This window comes from Cibotium barometz, chromosome 35 (assembly GCF_041138505.1).
Source record: "Cibotium barometz isolate CiBa-2024 chromosome 35, ASM4113850v1, whole genome shotgun sequence".
NCBI lineage: Eukaryota > Viridiplantae > Streptophyta > Polypodiopsida > Cyatheales > Cibotiaceae > Cibotium > Cibotium barometz.
The window spans coordinates 15388044-15406011 of NC_141080.1; the positions used below are offsets into that span (position 1 = coordinate 15388044).

A 17968-nucleotide genomic window follows, 5' to 3' on the forward strand; every position below is an offset into this window, starting at 1 on the left:
TTGATTAAGAGGTTTCACTCTGGGTGGGGGTAGTTGCAATCCTAAGACTGGTGGAGGTAATGGCATATTGGGTGTATTGTACATGTCCTTTAATAGCAGTTATTGTGTTGGATGCCCAACCATTTCTTGATTTGCTCTATAGCCAAGGCCAAGGGCTAGTTTTTGTGCCAATTCTAGCAAGGCTAGCTATGGTGTCCTTGTTTTGGCAATAGCCGGTGTGTTTTGAAATCTCGAGCTTCGTGACCATAGTGCCCACAAAAAGCTACAATTACCATTGTAACAAGATCTTAGAATTGGACATTTTTCTAGTGGTACATCCTATGACAACAAATGGAACAATAATGAATCTCTCTCCTTGGGTACATGTGCACATTGCTCGAAGCTTTACTAGTCTTCATTTCCTCTTAGGGGAGCTTTTGGAAGTCAGTCCAAGTCATTTTTGCTAAGGTATTCTCTTTAGCTATAGGTTTCACAGTGGTTGTGCTATGACTTTTGGCTCTGCTAAAGTAACAGACTTAGAATCTAAAGCTCTAATTCTTCTTATCATCAAGTTATCCTCAAGATGGATGTCATTAGCTCTGACATCCTCCTCGGTGGTGATACCTCTAATGACCAAGCTATTATGGACATCTTCATGTTTAAGCCCATAGATAAATCGATCAAGAAGTTGATTGTTAGAGAAACACTCATGTAGAGCACTAATAGGAGTTCAACTGCTTGAGATGACTTATAAAATCTCTCACTGACTCATCTTCTTCTCTCGTCTTTGTGAAACTATGAAGCCACACTCCATAAATCTCCCTCATGCACAAAATGCTCAGCAATAACTATCAAAGCCTGGTAAATTTTAAATGTTCTTCAACTCTTAGGGTCCGATACCAATCACTAACCATGCCATATACTGTAAGGCTAAAGTTATTGGTCTTTGTGAGCTTATTCCTCTCACCTACTAAAGCCTCACAAACTTGATCAAAGTGTCTTCTAGGATCTCCCTCTCCATTGAACTTGGCCACTGCCCTCCCCAATGCTTGTGCGAAGGCTATTAGATTAGTTAGAAAGGCTACTGCTAGAAGTCCTAGTATAGTAGGGGAGCATGGGGTCCGAAGGGCACTTCTTGCGAAAAAATGACATACCCTACCACGGTTCCTTTTTAGTCACACAAAACCAAGTTGAGGCTGCAAGATATCTGAATAGCGCGGCTTAGCCCCTAATCCCAAAACCTACAAGAATGCCTCTCTTGCCAAGAAAATAGCACCCACACACAAAAAAACTCGAGTAGCACAGAAAAAATATCATCATCATCCCCGTCCTCACTCTCTCCCTCATCCTCCATAGTGGCAAGAAAACAAGAAAACACAAGAAGCAGGAGAGAAAGAGTTTGTGCCAACCAAGAGAGATACAAAATCACGTGCATGAAAGATATAGTGAGAGGCACAACCACCCTCCAACCTCCCAAATCAAACGACTCCCCAACTATCTCCTTTTTCTTGATTTTTATTAATTTTTTCAAATATTACAAAGTATCAAGGTCTCTCAAACCTTTGTCTCCCTCCTCAAAAGATGAAACACACACTGAGACTATGACTTTATAGATCTAGCCATGCCAAATACAATATTAAATGATAGGATTTTACAATGAAATTACATTGTGATAATGATTATGAGGGAAATAATTTGTCCATGAAGCCCAAAAATAGCGCCTAAATTTGCACCCAATTGAGGGGTAAACAGTATAATGTCATAAATCCAAGGGGAGTAACATGAGTCTAATAGGTGGGGTCGTAGAGAAATTCATAGATACCGATGACACATGAGCCGAGGGTTCCACTAGTCTAGTAATTTATGGAGGATGTCCCCCTTGCTCTAGGCTGCATTGTTAAAGTAGAGGAAGACGTGAGGAATCGAGAATTTTGGGTGAATTTTCCTCCTTATGTGGTCCTAGCAGATGATATGGATGTGGTAACTAGGCCTGGAGCCCTTATTGATCAGGGGGTTCATCTAAAAATATGTAAGTATACCACGTGAGTTCAAATGAAGGGGTTTTTTAATTAAAAATTTGAGGGTAAACTTATAGAAATACATTTACAAAAGGGGTTTTTTCATTGATGAAAAATTTATAGGTAAGAGGTTTCTTAAATACTCCTTGAGCGCACGTGATACATAGGGTTTCCTAGTAGTGCACCCCCCGAGCCTTGTTGTAGGGACTCTTATAACCGTGCTTACCATAGTTATGACCAAGGGCATGGAACTAAAGGGCAATGCTATGTAGTTGGTTACAAGTGGTGTAATACCCAATACCACAAAGTCTAGAATTGTGCTAATAGCATCTTGAGTGGATACCTCTCTACGGTCTCGGAATGTGAAGCCCATGCCAGTAGATTGTTGGATTCCCATGTAGCCTTCAAGAACAGTAGAAGTAGCAATCGTGGCTTGGTCCATCGTGTAGCCAAGAATCACCACATATGTGGGATAAATAGGGCTTATTGATGGTATCTCCATCTCACTCAAGGTAGGGCCTCACACATTGCTTGTCCCAACCTGTGTCGTTCACAGGAAGTCACATGGGCATGGTGGCTCCGTGTCTAAGCCTCTCTTAGTCTACATAGCCTAAATACATTCCAAGACCATCTAAAGTCACTCTTCCTTGTTTTGGAAGTAGAGATAACTTTCTTAACTTCCTCCCAGGATAATAGCATAAATATGGCCTATAGCCAGGTCCATCAAGGTTTCTTTGGTTGCATTGAATTCCCAACTCTCATTTTGTAGTAATGTGTTTAAGAATCTTCTACCTAGATCCACCTGAGATATGAATTCTTGTGGCCTCGCACTCTCTAGGCTATCAGTCACATGGGAAATGGGTGAAGCTTAGGTGGCTTGCCTAATTGGTGCAGTTTGGGCTGCTAAAAATCGCTATTGGCTCGACATAAGGTCTCTTCCTCTTTCTCCCTAGCAGCTTGGATTAGGGCTTCTACTTCTTGCACCTCCTCTTTAGTCCTACCATATAGAAGTAAGGTTTCGGCAAGGTTTTGGTCTATAAGCATGGGATTTCGGATCAAGATTGGTCCCATGTGGACAAGGATTTCCACATGCATGGGGCTCGTGTGTAAGGTGACACTAGGTGTTATTGAGATATCGAGGACCCGCTTGGGTGATAGCTTCTGCACTTATGTCACTGGCATGGTTGATGCGATTATGGTCGATATGCTGCCGGTGGATGACAAGTTGTGTGATAGCCACTTTGGAGTACTAGAGCTATGGCATAGTTATAGAGCCAGCTCATATAGTCGGGTTCACACTATAGACCGACCACTATGTATATTGTTGTAGGAGAGTACTTTCCCTTTATGTATGTACTCTTATCTTTTAGTTATATGATTTTTGAGAAGAGAAGAAAATAGAAGAAAATTCAGCCATCCATTTCTCTTGTGCCTTGCACTCTCTTTTGTGTGTGTGTTTTTACTTGCAAGGAACTCAAGCTCTCTCTCTCTCCCCCACATTATCTTTATGGTATCAGATCTTTGGTTTGTGTGAGAGATAAGGAGGCAAGCAAGAGGTAAGAAGAGGGTAAGAACAAGCAAGGAAGGAAGCGGTACACGGGTAAGAGCATCATCATCTATTTCCCTTCTTGGTTTAGGTACAACACCACTTGGTAGCTCCTGGAGCTACACATCTCTAATTGAGAAGCTATCTTCGCAGGCTTGGAGGTGCTTGTGTGATACATAGTACTTTATACTACAATTTTACGGCCAAAAATACGTTCCGAGCGTGTCTCGATCTCCGTTTTGTCACGGAAAGGTATTTTCGACAGTTTCAGGAAGTTTTAATTATGAATTATCTTCGGTCGAAATCTGGTTATTGCAGTGCAGCAGTGCATTTTGGGAGTGTAGATAGTGTTTGCACATGTATTACTAACATAGGGTGTATGTACATGTACTTTGGTCAGATCTGGTGATCTACAAGTTGTGCTAAAGTACCATTGTGTGAAGTAGTCTCAGAAGATATTGCTATGTTACAAGTTGCATATAAAAATTGTATTGCAGTTTTTGATTATTGTAGGAAAACATGTCTAGTGACGGAATTAATCAAATGTCAGCCCCGTGAGAATCTAGACAAGAAAAACTTCCATGCCTAGAAGTTCAGAATGAATAATTTCCTTATGGTGGGTAAAGGATTTTGGGACTATGTTGAAGGAGACAATGAGGAGCCTCTTGAGTTGTCTGAAGAGAATGCCCCTCCAACAGACATAAAGTCATTCAAGGATTGGAACCAGGTTACAAGGAAAGTCATGTATCAGCTGTCATAGACACGATGATACGACACATACAGGATGCCAACACTCCAGCAATTGTGTGGCAAAATTTGGTGTAGATGTTCCAGACCAACACAAAGGCAAGGAAATTGTAACTAAAGCAAGAGCTACATATTGTGGGAAAGAAAAGCATGCCTATCAATGAGTATGCTTTAAAGATCAAAAGAATTTTTGAATCCCTTGGGTCCATTAATGTATCAGTGGAAGATGATGATTAGTAAGTGTCCATTTGAATGGGCTTGGCAAAGAGTACAAGCCATTCAACCTCCATTGCAATCAGGGATAATATTCCTAACTTTCGGGACTTGGTGACCATGTTGATAATAGAAGAAAAGTCACTAGGTGTGAGGACTCTTCAGAAACCAAGAACACATTAGAACAGACCTTCTACTCTACTTGGGATAGAGGCAGAGGTAGAGGCGAGGCCAAGGTGGTGACTGAGAAGGAAATCAGAATTCTCGACAATAGTCCAACGATTCACAGTAACAATCATACACAGGTGGAAGAGGTCAGTCTAGAAGCAGGGGGAGCCAAAGAGGCCGAGGTGATTGGCAGCAAAGAAATCAGAATGAAAATAGCATAGAGTGCTATTATTATGGCAATCTAGGGAACATGGTAAAGGACTTCTATAAAAAGCAAAATGACATAAAAGGAAAAAGTTGTAGCAAGGTAACTATGCATCATCTAGGGAACAGAGAGGTGAGGACAGAAGTAAGAAACTGTTTGTGATGCAGAACATGCTCAGTTCCATAACAAGAGATGTTTCAAGATCTCAAGATACATGGTATGTGGATTTTGGTGCCGCTAACCACATGACCAGTCATGCTGAGTGGTTTAGAGACATGCAAAAATGGAAAAACTAGGTTATGTAGAAACAGGTAATCATACTACGCATCCCATTGTGCATGTTGGTAAAGTTCCGTTGTCTTGGAGGATGGCAAAATGAAGTACTTGCGAGATGTACTTCATGTTCCAAATATTACAAAGAACTTGGTTTCTATTGGGCACATCCTTGAGAAGGCTTTGCGCTAAGTGAGATTTAATCCTCAGGGATGTTTTGTGGAAAACTTCAAAAATCAATGTCGCTTGGTTGCAAAGGGTAACAAAAATGGTAGGATGTTTACATTGGATGTGAACATGCCTGAAGTAAAGCATTGGTCATGTGAATGTACAGTGATGAGTGAAGTCTATATACATACCCAAAATATTGTTACAGGTTTGCCAAAGTTTAAGGTTGATGGTATGCACAAAGTATGTGAAGCATGCCAACTTGGTAATTAAAAAAAACACGCTTTCCCACATGAAAAGCATGTCAATGGAGCGCCATTAGCTGTCATACATTCAAATGTATGGGGGCCGAGTAAGACTCTAACAATTGCAGGTTGGAGGTATTATGTTAGATTCATTGATGGACCACACTATGAAACTGTGGGTTTACTTCATGAAGGAGAAAAGTGAGGTGTTTGCTCACTTTCAGAGATTTAAAGCCTTGGTCGAGAAGGAAAAAGGCATGCAAATAAAATGCCTAAGATTAGATGGTGGGGGAGAATATTTCTCCAATGAGTTCAATGATTTGTTGTGAGAGGAAGCAGGGAATCTAGAGATAGTTTACATGTAGGTACACTCTGCAACATAATGGTGTTGCAAAAAGAAAAAAAAAGGTACATTGCAAAAGTCGCACACGTGCCTTAATGGCTGAAAAGAATATGCCACATTATTTTTGGGCAACACCAGTAGCAACTGCTATGTACATTATGAGCAGATTATGAGCAGAGGACAACCACTGCAATTGCTGTGTATATTATGAATAAGACAACGACTGTAACTGTTCATGGTATGACACCTGAATAGAAGTTTGGAGGCACAATACCGGATGTGTCTCCCTTGAAAGTGTTTAGGTGTATTGCATATGTGCATGTTCCTAATGAAGTGAGAAAAAAGTTGGATCCAAAGAAAGGCAGAGAAATGCTTCTTTATTGTTTATGCTTATAGATGTTATAACCCTACCACTTGTGAGATGTGAGTAAATAGAGGTGTTTTTGACGAGATGTGTAGCTGGTATGCACCAAGAGTGAAGGCAACAAAATATGGAGATGTAAGAAGTGTTGATTTTGCACCACATGTAGAGCAACAATCATAGGTGCTTAGTGGACCTAGAGAGTCCTCTAGCAGTGGATCCAATGTTAGTCCATGGTAGGAAGGTTGAGGACAAATGTAGGTACACATGTAACATATAAAGAGAAGGAAAAGGTAGAACAACCTTTTGTGCCTGATCTGTCAGTAGGTCACTCATATGTGGATCTATCTCAATAGGTCACTCGTATGTGGATGGTGACTCTAGCAGCTCTAAACAAATCCTTGATGAGGAGCTTGGCATTTCATTTGTGGTTACTCCTCGTGTAAGGAGAACGACGACTATTTTGAGAGTGATCCACGTGTATGTAGGTCTACGAGGGTTAGGTACCCTGTTGACAGGTTGAGATATGATGGATATACAGCCCATCATTATGCTCACATGGTCACAAGAAGTAGAAGCCCTAATCCAAGCTGCTAGGGAGAAAGAGGAAGGGACCTTATGTCGAGCCAATAGCAATTTTTAGCGGCCAAAACTGCACCAATTAGGCAAGCCACCTAAGCTTCACCCATTTTCCACGTGACTGATAGCCTAGAGAGTGCGAGGCCACAAGAATTCATATCTCAGGTGGATCTAGGTAGAAGATTCTTAAACACATTACTACAAAATGAGAGTTGGGAATTCAATGCAACCCAAGAAACCTTGATGGACCTGGCTATTGGATCTAGGTAGAAGATTCTTAAACACATTACTACAAAACGAGAGTTGGAATTCAATGCAACCCAAGAAACCTTGATGGACCTGGCTATAGGCCATATTTATGCTATTATCCTTGGAGGAAGTTAAGCAAGTTATCTCTACTTCCAAATCAAGGAAGAGTGACTTTAGATGGTCTTGGAATGTATTTAGGCTATGTAGACTAAGAGAGGCTTAGACAGGGAGCCACCATGCCCATGTGACTTCCCGTGAGACGAAACAAGTTGGGACAAGCAATGTGTGAGGCCCTACCTTGAGTGAGATGGAGATACAATCAATAAGCCCTATTTATCCCACATATATGGTGATTCTTGGCTACACGATGGACCAAGCCACGATTGCTACTTCTACTGTTCTTGAAGGCTACATGGGAATCCAACAATCTACTGGCATGGGCTTCACATTCCGAGACCGTAGAGAGGTATCCACTCAAGATGCTGTTAGCACAACTCTATACTTTGTGGTATTGGGTATTACACCACTTGTAACCAACTACATAGCATTGCCCTTTAGTTCCATGCCCTTGGTCATAACTATGGTAAGCACGGTTATAAGAATCCCTACAACAAGGCTCGAGGAAACCCTATGTATCACATGCGCTCAAGGAGTATTTAAGAAACCCCTTACCTATAAATTTTTCATGAATGAAAAAACCCCTTTTGTAAATGTATTTTTATAAGTTTACCCTCAATTTTTGAATTAAAAACCCCTTCATTTGAACTCACGTGGTATACTTACATATTTTTAGATGAACCCCCTGATCAATAAGGGCTCCAGGCCTAGTTACCACATCCATATCATCTGCTAGGACCACATAAGGAGGAAAATTCACCTGAAATTCTCGATTCCTCACACGTCTTCCTCTACTTTAACAATGCAGCCGAGAGCAAGGGGGACATCCTCCACAAATTTCTAGACTAGTGGCACCCTCGGCTCATGTGTCATCGGTACCTATGAATTTCTCTACGACCCCACCTATTAGACTCATGTTTAGATTCTAAGTCTGTTACTTTAGCAGAGCCAAAAGTCATAGCACAACCACTGTGAAACCTATAGCTAAAGAGAATAGCTTAGCAAAAATGACTTGGACTGACTTCCAAAAGCTCCCCTAAGAGGAAATGAAGACTAGTAAAGCTTCGGGCAATGTGCACATGTACCCAAGGAGAGAGATTCATTATTGTTCCATTTGTTGTCATAGGCTGTACCACTAGAAAAATGTCCAATTTTAAGATCTCGTTACAATGGTAATTGTAGCTTTTTGTGGGCACTATGGTCACGAAGCTCGAGATTTTGAAGCACACCGGCTATTGTAGCTTTTTGTGGGCACTATGGTCACGAAGCTTGAGATTTTGAAACACACCAGCTATTGCCAAAACAAGAACACCATAGCTAGCCTTGCTAGAATTGGCACAAAAACTAGCCCTTGGCCTTGGCTATAGAGCAAATCAAGAAATGGTTGGGCATCCAACACAATAACTACTATAAAAGGACATGTACAAAAAACCCAATATGCCATTACCTCCACCAGTCTTAGGATTGCAACTACCCCCACCCAGAGTGAAACCTCTTAATCAAGTACGCTTCGAGGAGCCTACTGAGATTACCAAGACTATAAGGTGGATGTCAAACCCATTCTAGACCTCTTTCAGGATGCCATGAAGCTTCATATTGACAATTATGTAGTGGTTGGACGGGAGAGGTGAATTCAAGCCAGCTTACCAACTTGTTTCTATGGAAAGGGAATGGGACATCAATGCACCGAGAATGTTACCCATTGTCAAGGTTACCATATCGAGTTTTCCGATTCCCTATAAGGTTACCTCAACTCAACCAAGATGTGTCCTCAAACATGCCACTAGCTACTTTGTAACCATTGTGGCATAGATCATTGGATTAAGGACTACCACCCCAACAAGTCTCTGGTGAGACAAGGCCACTAATGGGATCCATCATCACACTGCTAAACATGATTGAGGCAAGTAATTATTTCTCGCTTATTTCCCTCTCAGTGGAATGGCAAGACAGCAGTCTGTGGTGACAGAACAATCAAGCAATGCCATGGGATACGTCCACCAGAGTTTTGGGGTATGAACACCAACTCTTATATCGTCATGGGGATACACAGAACACCAAAGACAACATATTCAGTAGAATAGAGATACTAATAAGGACTCAATCCACACAATGTAGAGAACAACCAAGAATAACAATGAGATGGCAAGCTTGCTCTTCGTTATATTCTCGAAGCATTACAGACTAGTACAGACTAACATTCCCTTAGTATTATCATTATAACAAGCATCATGACACAACTGTCAACTATTTGTTGGGAGCATACAATCACTACTACTACCCTCATACATTCCTTCTCAAACTAAGTATTCATCTCTTCTCCTGCCTAACACAGTGTTAACCCTCATCACTATCTCTAGAAACCAACTTCCCTTTTATGCTGAGTCTTCTTGTTCTTAACAACTGCTCTCTAGTAGTTACAATTTGCCACCTCCACAATGTGATATTGAGGTGATGCTCATGACATGGGGAGTGGGTTTTCAGTGCCTTCTACCACCAGTGAGGTTCTAGGTGCAACATTTGACATGCTTGCTACTTGAGCTTCTGCTCCTCTGAACCCGTTGCCCTGACAAATTTCTCCTTGAATCTTATGAACATCTTCGGGGGAGTATGGTCCAAGATGTATATGTCATCTGAGTAAATGGTGCATTTTTGCATTCTTTTTAGTTTTTCTACTTGCTCTTTTGAGCAACCCATAACTTTGTTGTTGGTTTGAGACATCTTTTGATCAAATAAATTTATTACTAGTTTGAGTGGGGCTCGCCCTAGAATCTTCTTTTCTACAATTGGTATCGGTCTCCACTCAACCTGTACGGCTTCTTCATACTTTGCTAGATCATTTGCAGGAAAGCCTTGTACCTTTTCAACTTCTGAGTCTCCAATACCCCACCTCTAGACATTAACACTTGTGGGTGGTTGCATTCTAGGTGGGAGCATTCTCCTTCCCTCCGACGTCTATGTGAGAATAAGAATTGTGAGCATGGGTGTTTTGGGGGAAGAGGCTTCTTGGTGAGAATCAACCTTATTTTGTTTTCATTCTAGAAATATGGTGGTAGTTCTTTGTTGGCCCTTAGCAGCTCAGAGAACATTACATGTGAATAGGGTGTGTGTGGGAACAAGCCCTTAGCAAGAGGCTGTAAAAGAGAATCTGTAAATGTGAGAGAAACTGTGAAAGGTGAGAAGTATCTACTGGGAGAGAATAAAGGGTAGCATGAGGAGATTTAGGAGGTGTGGAGACATTTTGGGAAGAGGTGGAGAGAATCAAGCAAAAGAGGTGGAGTGAATCAGGGAGAGATTAGTGGGATTAGATGCTTGGATGTAAACCCTATAAATTGAAGCATTGACCTAATGAGAATTTGCTTGTTTTTGATTACCGATGCCTACATTAAGCTATCACTTAATTTCTCAACTAATCATGTCTTAATTATCATCTAATCTCTTTGTTAATGATGTTGATTCTAGCATTTGATCCACCATAGCTCATCACATTGCTGCAAATTTATCATTAAAGCATTCTCACTGTCTTCTTGTCTTACCATTATGAGTGGGGTTTTAATGATGTTGTGACACTTGTCCTCCATACAACTGCTTGTGGCGTCATCGTGGCCTTTTGAGTTTTTGACATAGATTGGGTTGGCACACACCTAGTCACTTGCTTTTTTACTATCTTGGATTTGATTGGTTGTAGAGATCTAAGGATTTGCAGTCTGGCCACCCTTGAAGACTGAACATCCTTCCCCAGTTTTTGTGGTTTTTTTATTTTTCCACATCCAGCTCCACTAGTGAGATCATGCCACAACATATGTTCGAGACTGGCTCTTGATTCTCCGCTTCCGCTTCTTTTCGTGTAATCATCACTACTAGATGGCCTTTGTATTTCCTCATCCAGAAGCCATTTACTAGGTGTTCGGTCGAGACCCGGCACTTGTGTGGCTCCAAACCACCTAGTCGGCTCTGGAGGAGATGCGACTAATACAGTTGTGCCCAACATGATAAGTTAATGCTAGCGCATTTCACCACCGATCTACCCATGCTAAGGGAGTTAGTTGCGATAGCACATAGGTTAGTACCTACATCTAATGAGATCCTAGATGTAGCTCCTGATTTGTTTCCAGATAGGAGTCATGTCAAAACAGGAATGACCTTAGACCCAGATTCCAGTTAGAAGACATGTTTAAACCGAAAGCATTGATACAACATAGAAACCAGAGAGAATTGCAGAGTATGAAGAACTACAACAATAATCAGTGTATATCAGGGTCAAGATTTAGCCCAAAGTACAATGCACTAGTCTGCAATTGACACATGCTGCTCCTCTCTCTCTCTCTCTCTCTCTCTCTCTGTCTCTCTCTCTCTCCTCTCTGGATAATGTTTCTTTTTCCCTTTTACATCTGCTCGGGTACTACCCATTGGCAAGATTCAGTTATAAGGTTGTTACAAGAAAATTGTTGCTCACAACAAATACACATCCTTTCATCCGCCCTTCGGAACTGTACGTCAATGGGTTTGGTGTAAGGGTACTTCTTCTTGGCTCTTTCCATTACCTTAATGTTTATCCCCATAGCAAAGACGTGCAGCTCAGTTAGCTTTGGGAGGTTGGTTGCATTCTCAAACTTTATCTACTCAGGCTCTCTTGACCTCCTTCTTTTCCCTTGACTCCACTTCCACCCATAAGGTGGTCTGCATGTTGGTTCTAGAATGGGTCTTGTCGTTTCTCATTTTGCCAGGAGACTCCGCAGTCTTGCTCTGTGTGTGAGTTGCTACCTCCTCACCCAGGTCCGTGAGAGTCATGAGATTCCACGACTTCCCCATACAACCTGGGGAGTCTGGATGAGGGGCTTCTCCTGTGTGTGCTGACTCCCCTACCTATGAGCTGCATTAGACTTTTTTCTCCACACTTTCATCCAATGGGTTCATAAAATGTGTGATGTCATTCTAGAGAACGGTTGTACGACCCCCGCTTGTTTAGCATCTTAGATTAAACTCCTCATGTGTCTGAGGGCCGTCTCTTTTTAGAAGTCTGTGCTTCTTCGCCCCTTCTCTTCTCGCAGCCTTTGCTTTCTAATTCACCAATACAATAGGCCAAGTAGACCATGATGTGGATTTGAAGACAAATGGGTTAAGACCATCCTCTTCCTCCTCATGTGGCAATGGTGAAGGCACCTCATTAATTAGTTGGTGAAGATGAGTCTCAGCCATGCTTTCCATATGAAGTCTTGCCTCCTTCCGCACTCTACCTGATGTCACCAAACGGTGTGGCATGTTGACATGCATTGGAAGCCACCATCGGCATGCACCCGGAGCACCCAATGCATGCCGGTAGCTACTGACATACTTAGGTAGCACACGGCAAGCATTGGGTGCTCTGGGTGCATGCCGGTACCTCCTAGTGCATGTCAGTACGACATGCATTGGAAGCTACCGGCATGCACCTAGAGCTCTCGGTGCATGATGCCGGAATGCCCCAACCGTGTTTATGAACACTCTAAGGTTCATGCAATAATGACAGCTCACTTAAATAAGTATAGGTTTTTGTGTATAGCTTTGGATATTTTGAAATAAAAAATCTCACAAAAAAAAAATCGCACGAAAAAATAAATATAGCGAATGTGAAAGTTATGGTGTTTACAAACACCACTAAGGTTCACGAGATGATGCTCTATGAATTGACTTTGGGAGTTGTACAACTCCACCCCAAATGTAAGCTTGGGAGTTGGTGCAATAATTGCCTCAAAGTCATGATTATATTTACTCTCAAAACCTTTGTAAATGCAAATTTTCCATACTTTGTGAATGAGAATGTAGTTTTTTTTGCCTATTTCTCTTGATTTTTAATAGAAAAAGACCATAATTTCCCCCAACACAACAATGGTTAATTATATATAAAGTAGAAGAGGAATGTGAAATACACACATAAATGCATGGGTGGTGAGTCATATATGTTTGTCTAAGATTACATCCTTTGGGCTAAGTCATAGTGGTGGTAATCAGTTACCTTAACTTAATACGTCGCAAATAAGACTTCTAAGGGATGCTGCACCCATAGGTAGGATAAAACGTTTGAAAGCTATATGTTTGGATGGAGAAATAGGATACAAAGGTCACTTTTTCAAGCCACATAATGCTAAGGACTACCTAAAACGACTACAAAATGCCTATGGCACTGTGGCAGCATAGGTTAGTTATAAAATTATCATATATTTTTTTATTATTAGCATGTTTTAATAGACTAAAAGATTTAACAATGAGTAGTTTATTTAGTCCCCTCCTCTGATGTGAGCTTAGGAGTTGGTACAAATTGGCCCAAAGCCATGACTAAGCCATTGTGACAACCTTTGTAAAGGAGGATATGCTTTATTTTGCCTATTTCTCTTTGCTTTTTAATGGAAAAAGACTATAATTCCTCCCAACAGGTGCACATTATGGAAATTAATTTTTCCGGAGTTATTTAATATTGTTTTAGGTCATCCATCCCAATTATGTTCTTCAACATGCACACTTAACCTGGGAGTCTCTATCGATCATTTACCATAAAACATGGAGTTTTTTTTATAAATACTTTGTGCACGTCCACATTTTTGTCAAGAAACTTCTCCCTTGTCTCCACAAGTGTACTTTCAAGTAATGAAATAATTTCTGCTGTTGTGAACACTGGTCTAAATAAAGCTTTTGGGGTCACGGGGTGAGAGTCAGACACGAAACGTTTTGGCGCTTTAATCCACGTCGTGGGTAATGCTCTTCTCTTTAAGCGCGGTGCGCTGCGCTGCGCGTGGTGGAGGACCGCCCGGCTGCCGAGGAGTCTAATAGAGAGAGAGAGAGAGAGAGAGAGAGAGAGACGATGAATGAGGCAGAGGAGGCAGCTACAGCTTTTGACAAGGAATTAAAGAACCAAGTATGCAGATTCCAATCCTTGAAAAAGGTTGCGCAGGGAAGAGAATTTAGAAATATACTAAGTTGAATTGGCTGGCTGTTGCAAAAATTGGTAGTGTACTAGTAGTAGTAGTCGGATGGTCGATTTGCTCGTGTTGGCCGCAACAGGGTCCTCGATGACTCGTTATTAATGTAGTACTGTAGGATGAGGAGTTAATTATATGGCAGTTTAATGAATCAGGGTTATTAATCTGGTTCTGGTGGTGGTGGCTATATAAGGAAGTGGCCGCTGAGCTCTGAATGCATTGCAGTCTACATGATACACTCTTTCTGATCCCTGCTCATCTGATCAGTGCAGCTGCTGCAGTATAGTATAGAAGAGAGCTTATATATCTCGTCCGCCAGCCCCACGATGCGTGCTCATGTGTTGCTCGCGGCTTTTGTTACTACTCTAGTAGTGTCATCTTACGTTAACATAGTCTTAACGGATGGCGCTCGCGTGATCAACTCTATCGCCAACAGCGGCATGATCGGTAATTACTTGCCGCCGTTAACATAATTCAACAACATCATATGCTTTAATGTCGTAATTACTGGCCGCCGTTAACATAATTCAATCACATCATATGCTTTGATGTCGTAATTACTTGCCGCCGTTAACATAATTCAATAACATCATATGCTTTAATGTCCTAAATTTTTATTTATTTTTAGTCTCTATATTGAATCTTGTTGTGTCCGCCGCCGCTACACAACACGCGACTGTGTACGTCTCTAGAGGGCCAGCCTTGCTCAGTCACATTTCTCATTACTCCCATGAATTAATTTGTGATGCACACAAGGGCCGGCCAGTTGTTGTTAATTCATGCAAGCCCCTCGCTAGCGTTGGCACAACGGACAAAGAGTGTTGTAGCGAGGGACAGTTGCCTTCTATTTCTGTGCGTCTTGCTGCTGCCAGCCCTTATATGAGAAGAAGAAAATGGAGGGCCTCATGGGGAACGCAGCGCATATGAGCAAGGAAATAGCAGTCCAAGGATAATTACCCAATCTTCAGGATAGTGATGCGATTCTACTGACAGCTTAAACAAACTGATCATGCGTGCATATTGCTCATTAATCTCTACATCTTTATTGATTCATGCAGACATGACGAAGAAGGCACCAACACCTTGCAAAGCCCTCGCTACTGTGTGCGTATCGGACAACGAATGTTGCAGTGAGAGCTGCCTTCTATTTGTGTGTGTTTTGCCTTACGAGAAAAAGGAAGTAGAGGGCCTGGTGGCAATGGCTAGTACGAAGCTAGCCCTCGTCCAAGGTGAGATATTAAGACATATAAAACCATTTCGAATGTTTTCAAAATTTGTTATGGTTCGTAGAGTTGAAATATATTTCTACACACACAAGTGTTGTCTCCGCGCACTAAAGGCTCCTATAGCTTCCTCCAAGTACCATGACACATTTACTGTGCCATGTCTATATCGTGACTAGAATTACCAATGTAGATTAATAGGAGCTCAATATTATTATTCCACAAGAGTTTGCGTGCTTACAAGCAATGCTGTGCTCTGTGTGTGTGTGTGTGTGTCATGTGCATGTACACACGAAAACTCCAATCAGAGGGAGGCCCTACTTCTTGTTTACCCATCGGTGGAGTTTGCTCAAAGGACAAAGACTGCTGCAGTGACAGCTGCCTTCTATTCCTATGCACTTTGCCTTACAATAATGAGGACTACAAACTCGAGGCGGCTCCAATTATAATGGACAACAACAAGAAGGTAGCCATTGCAGGTAAATCCTTACACCATGACCATGATAGTGGTGGTCCTTACACCATGACCATGATAGTGCTGGAAAAATAAGATGAAAGCCATCGGCATGGGCAAGAATTACAGCAACACTATGATCATTTATAGTATTGAAGGGTCATAATATTAATTCGCATCCTTCCCACATGTATTCGGTATTGTTAAAGTATTATTTCATCAAAAAATAATACTAATGGTGATGACGTCGTTTGTAATAACGTCCAAGGAACAAGCGCCCGTCCGTATTATTTGGACTTCCTAAGTGTTTATTCAAAGCCCGTGGTGAGATAATTTTGCACCTTCAAAGCCAAGCCGCCTTCTTTGCCTTATGTGTGAAATGCAGAGAAAGCCCCTACTTGTCTGCCCATTGGTGGTGTTTGCTCCAAGGATAGAGATTGCTGCAGTGACAGTTGCCTTCTGTTCCTATGCTCTTTGCCTTATGAGGAGAAGTACGGCCCCAAGGCTCCCATGATAGTGGATACAAAGAAGGTAGCAATTCCAGGTAATATAAATATAGCCATCCTAATTAGTAGTTGTACGGTTGTGTGCTGCAAATTCAAGCCCACTTATACTTTCTTCTTCGATAGCTTTTGAATTTAATAATATGCTATCTTTACTGTACAATATGGAAGCACATGAATCATGCCATGCCTTGTGGGCACCTACTTGCAAAGACTAAGCTAAGCTATAGGTGCGGTATGCTAAGTTGTTTAATTTTCTATTATTTACATGTGCACCTATATATAATGTGGATATCAACACCAAACTCTATAATGATCAAGGTTGAGCTTAGCTAAGGGAGTTTGCTGAGCTTTCTATTTTGATGATTATATGTGCACTTACATATAATGTGGACAACATTTGTGCAGACAAAGCTGCTCCTTGTTTACCCTTTGGGGGGATATGCTCAAAAGACAAGGACTGCTGTAGTGATAGTTGCCTTCTATTTGTGTGTACTTTGCCTTATGAAGAGAAGAAACTTGACGATAAACTTGATGCTAGCCAGAAGAAGAAGATAGCCATACCACTAGGTAAGAAGCTCAATGATATACTTTGTATCAACATTGAATAGTTTCTATTGACATTGTTTCGAGTTTATTGATCATTACATGTTTTTTGTGTGTGCAGAAAAGGCATCAGCCCACTCAAATATGTAGAGTAGGGTTTAGATTTTAAGAATAAGTGTGCAGCATGCACATAACAATAAGCTTCTGTTGAGATGATGTCCAGTGTCAATTCAAGTTGAATCTCTAACACCTAGATTATAATTAGAAGCTCACTTCTATTATCAAAGCCCATGGTATCTATGCCATGTAATCGACTTGTTTAGTGGGCTTCAAATGCACGGATGAGTATTTAAATTATTTTTCGTCTTCTCATATGTTTATGAAGGGTATTTAAATTATTTCTCGTTGTCGTATATGTTAATGAGTATTTAAATTCTTTCTCGTTGTCTGAAATATGTTCAGTTCTTTTTTCGTTGTCTAATATTTGAAGGGTAAATCTTCCTGCACTTAATTTCACACTAAAATTTCCCCCCCACTTGGAGAGATTAACATCTTATTTTGTACTAGTGTAGCTCCCAATTCTTGATTATCTTAAATTTCCAATCCGAAATTCCTTGGGGATTTTTTATTAGATTATTTTTATTTCTTCAACCCAACTGGTTTTACTCAAAATATAAAGAAAATGTTTTCAATGTCTTGGGAGTCCTTTGTGGATAGGTCCATATGAAAATTTTGATGGAGTAAAGATACGCTTAAATATGTTGTAGAAATATTGTTTTAATAAGGTTTTGTGAATATATACATAATAAACAGTCTTTTTTTACAAGACGATCATTTCTAAACATCAAAAGAAAACAGTAGGGTTCACTTTAAATTACAAATCCAATTTTCAAATGTAAAAGAAGAATGGACGTTGTTGCAAAATGTTGTAAGAAAATTGAGCAAAATTTGGAAAATATTAAACATCCCCAAAGTTGTCTAAAATTGTGTGTAAAACCTCATTTACGTGATGTATCATTATTATCATACATGCATAAATCGATTGTAATAGATATGTCTCCACATAAATTACTGC

At 40.8% G+C, this 17968-nt stretch overlaps 1 protein-coding gene across 1 annotated transcript; it reads left to right on the plus strand.

Annotated features, from left to right (window-relative positions):
- The first annotated feature begins 14382 nt into the window (after window positions 1-14382).
- LOC147618191 (uncharacterized) lies at window positions 14383-17043 on the plus strand. The gene is made up of 4 exons (XM_086775200.1): window positions 14383-14614; window positions 15226-15396; window positions 16230-16388; window positions 17015-17043. The coding sequence occupies exons 1-4, from the start codon at window positions 14494-14496 to the stop codon at window positions 17041-17043; spliced, it is 480 nt and encodes a 159-aa protein (XP_086631326.1). The 5' UTR covers window positions 14383-14493.
- The last annotated feature ends 925 nt before the right edge of the window (window positions 17044-17968 follow it).

Excerpts from the sequence above, each read along its gene's own strand:
- LOC147618191 (XM_086775200.1), top strand. The coding sequence starts at position 14,494 with ATGCGTGCTCATGTGTTGCTCGCGGCTTTTGTTACTACTCTAGTAGTG. Across the intron at positions 14,615-15,225 it reads CGCCAACAGCGGCATGATCG|ACATGACGAAGAAGGCACCA; the intron begins GTAATTACTTGC and ends TGATTCATGCAG. Across the intron at positions 15,397-16,229 it reads GAAGCTAGCCCTCGTCCAAG|AGAAAGCCCCTACTTGTCTG; the intron begins GTGAGATATTAA and ends TGTGAAATGCAG.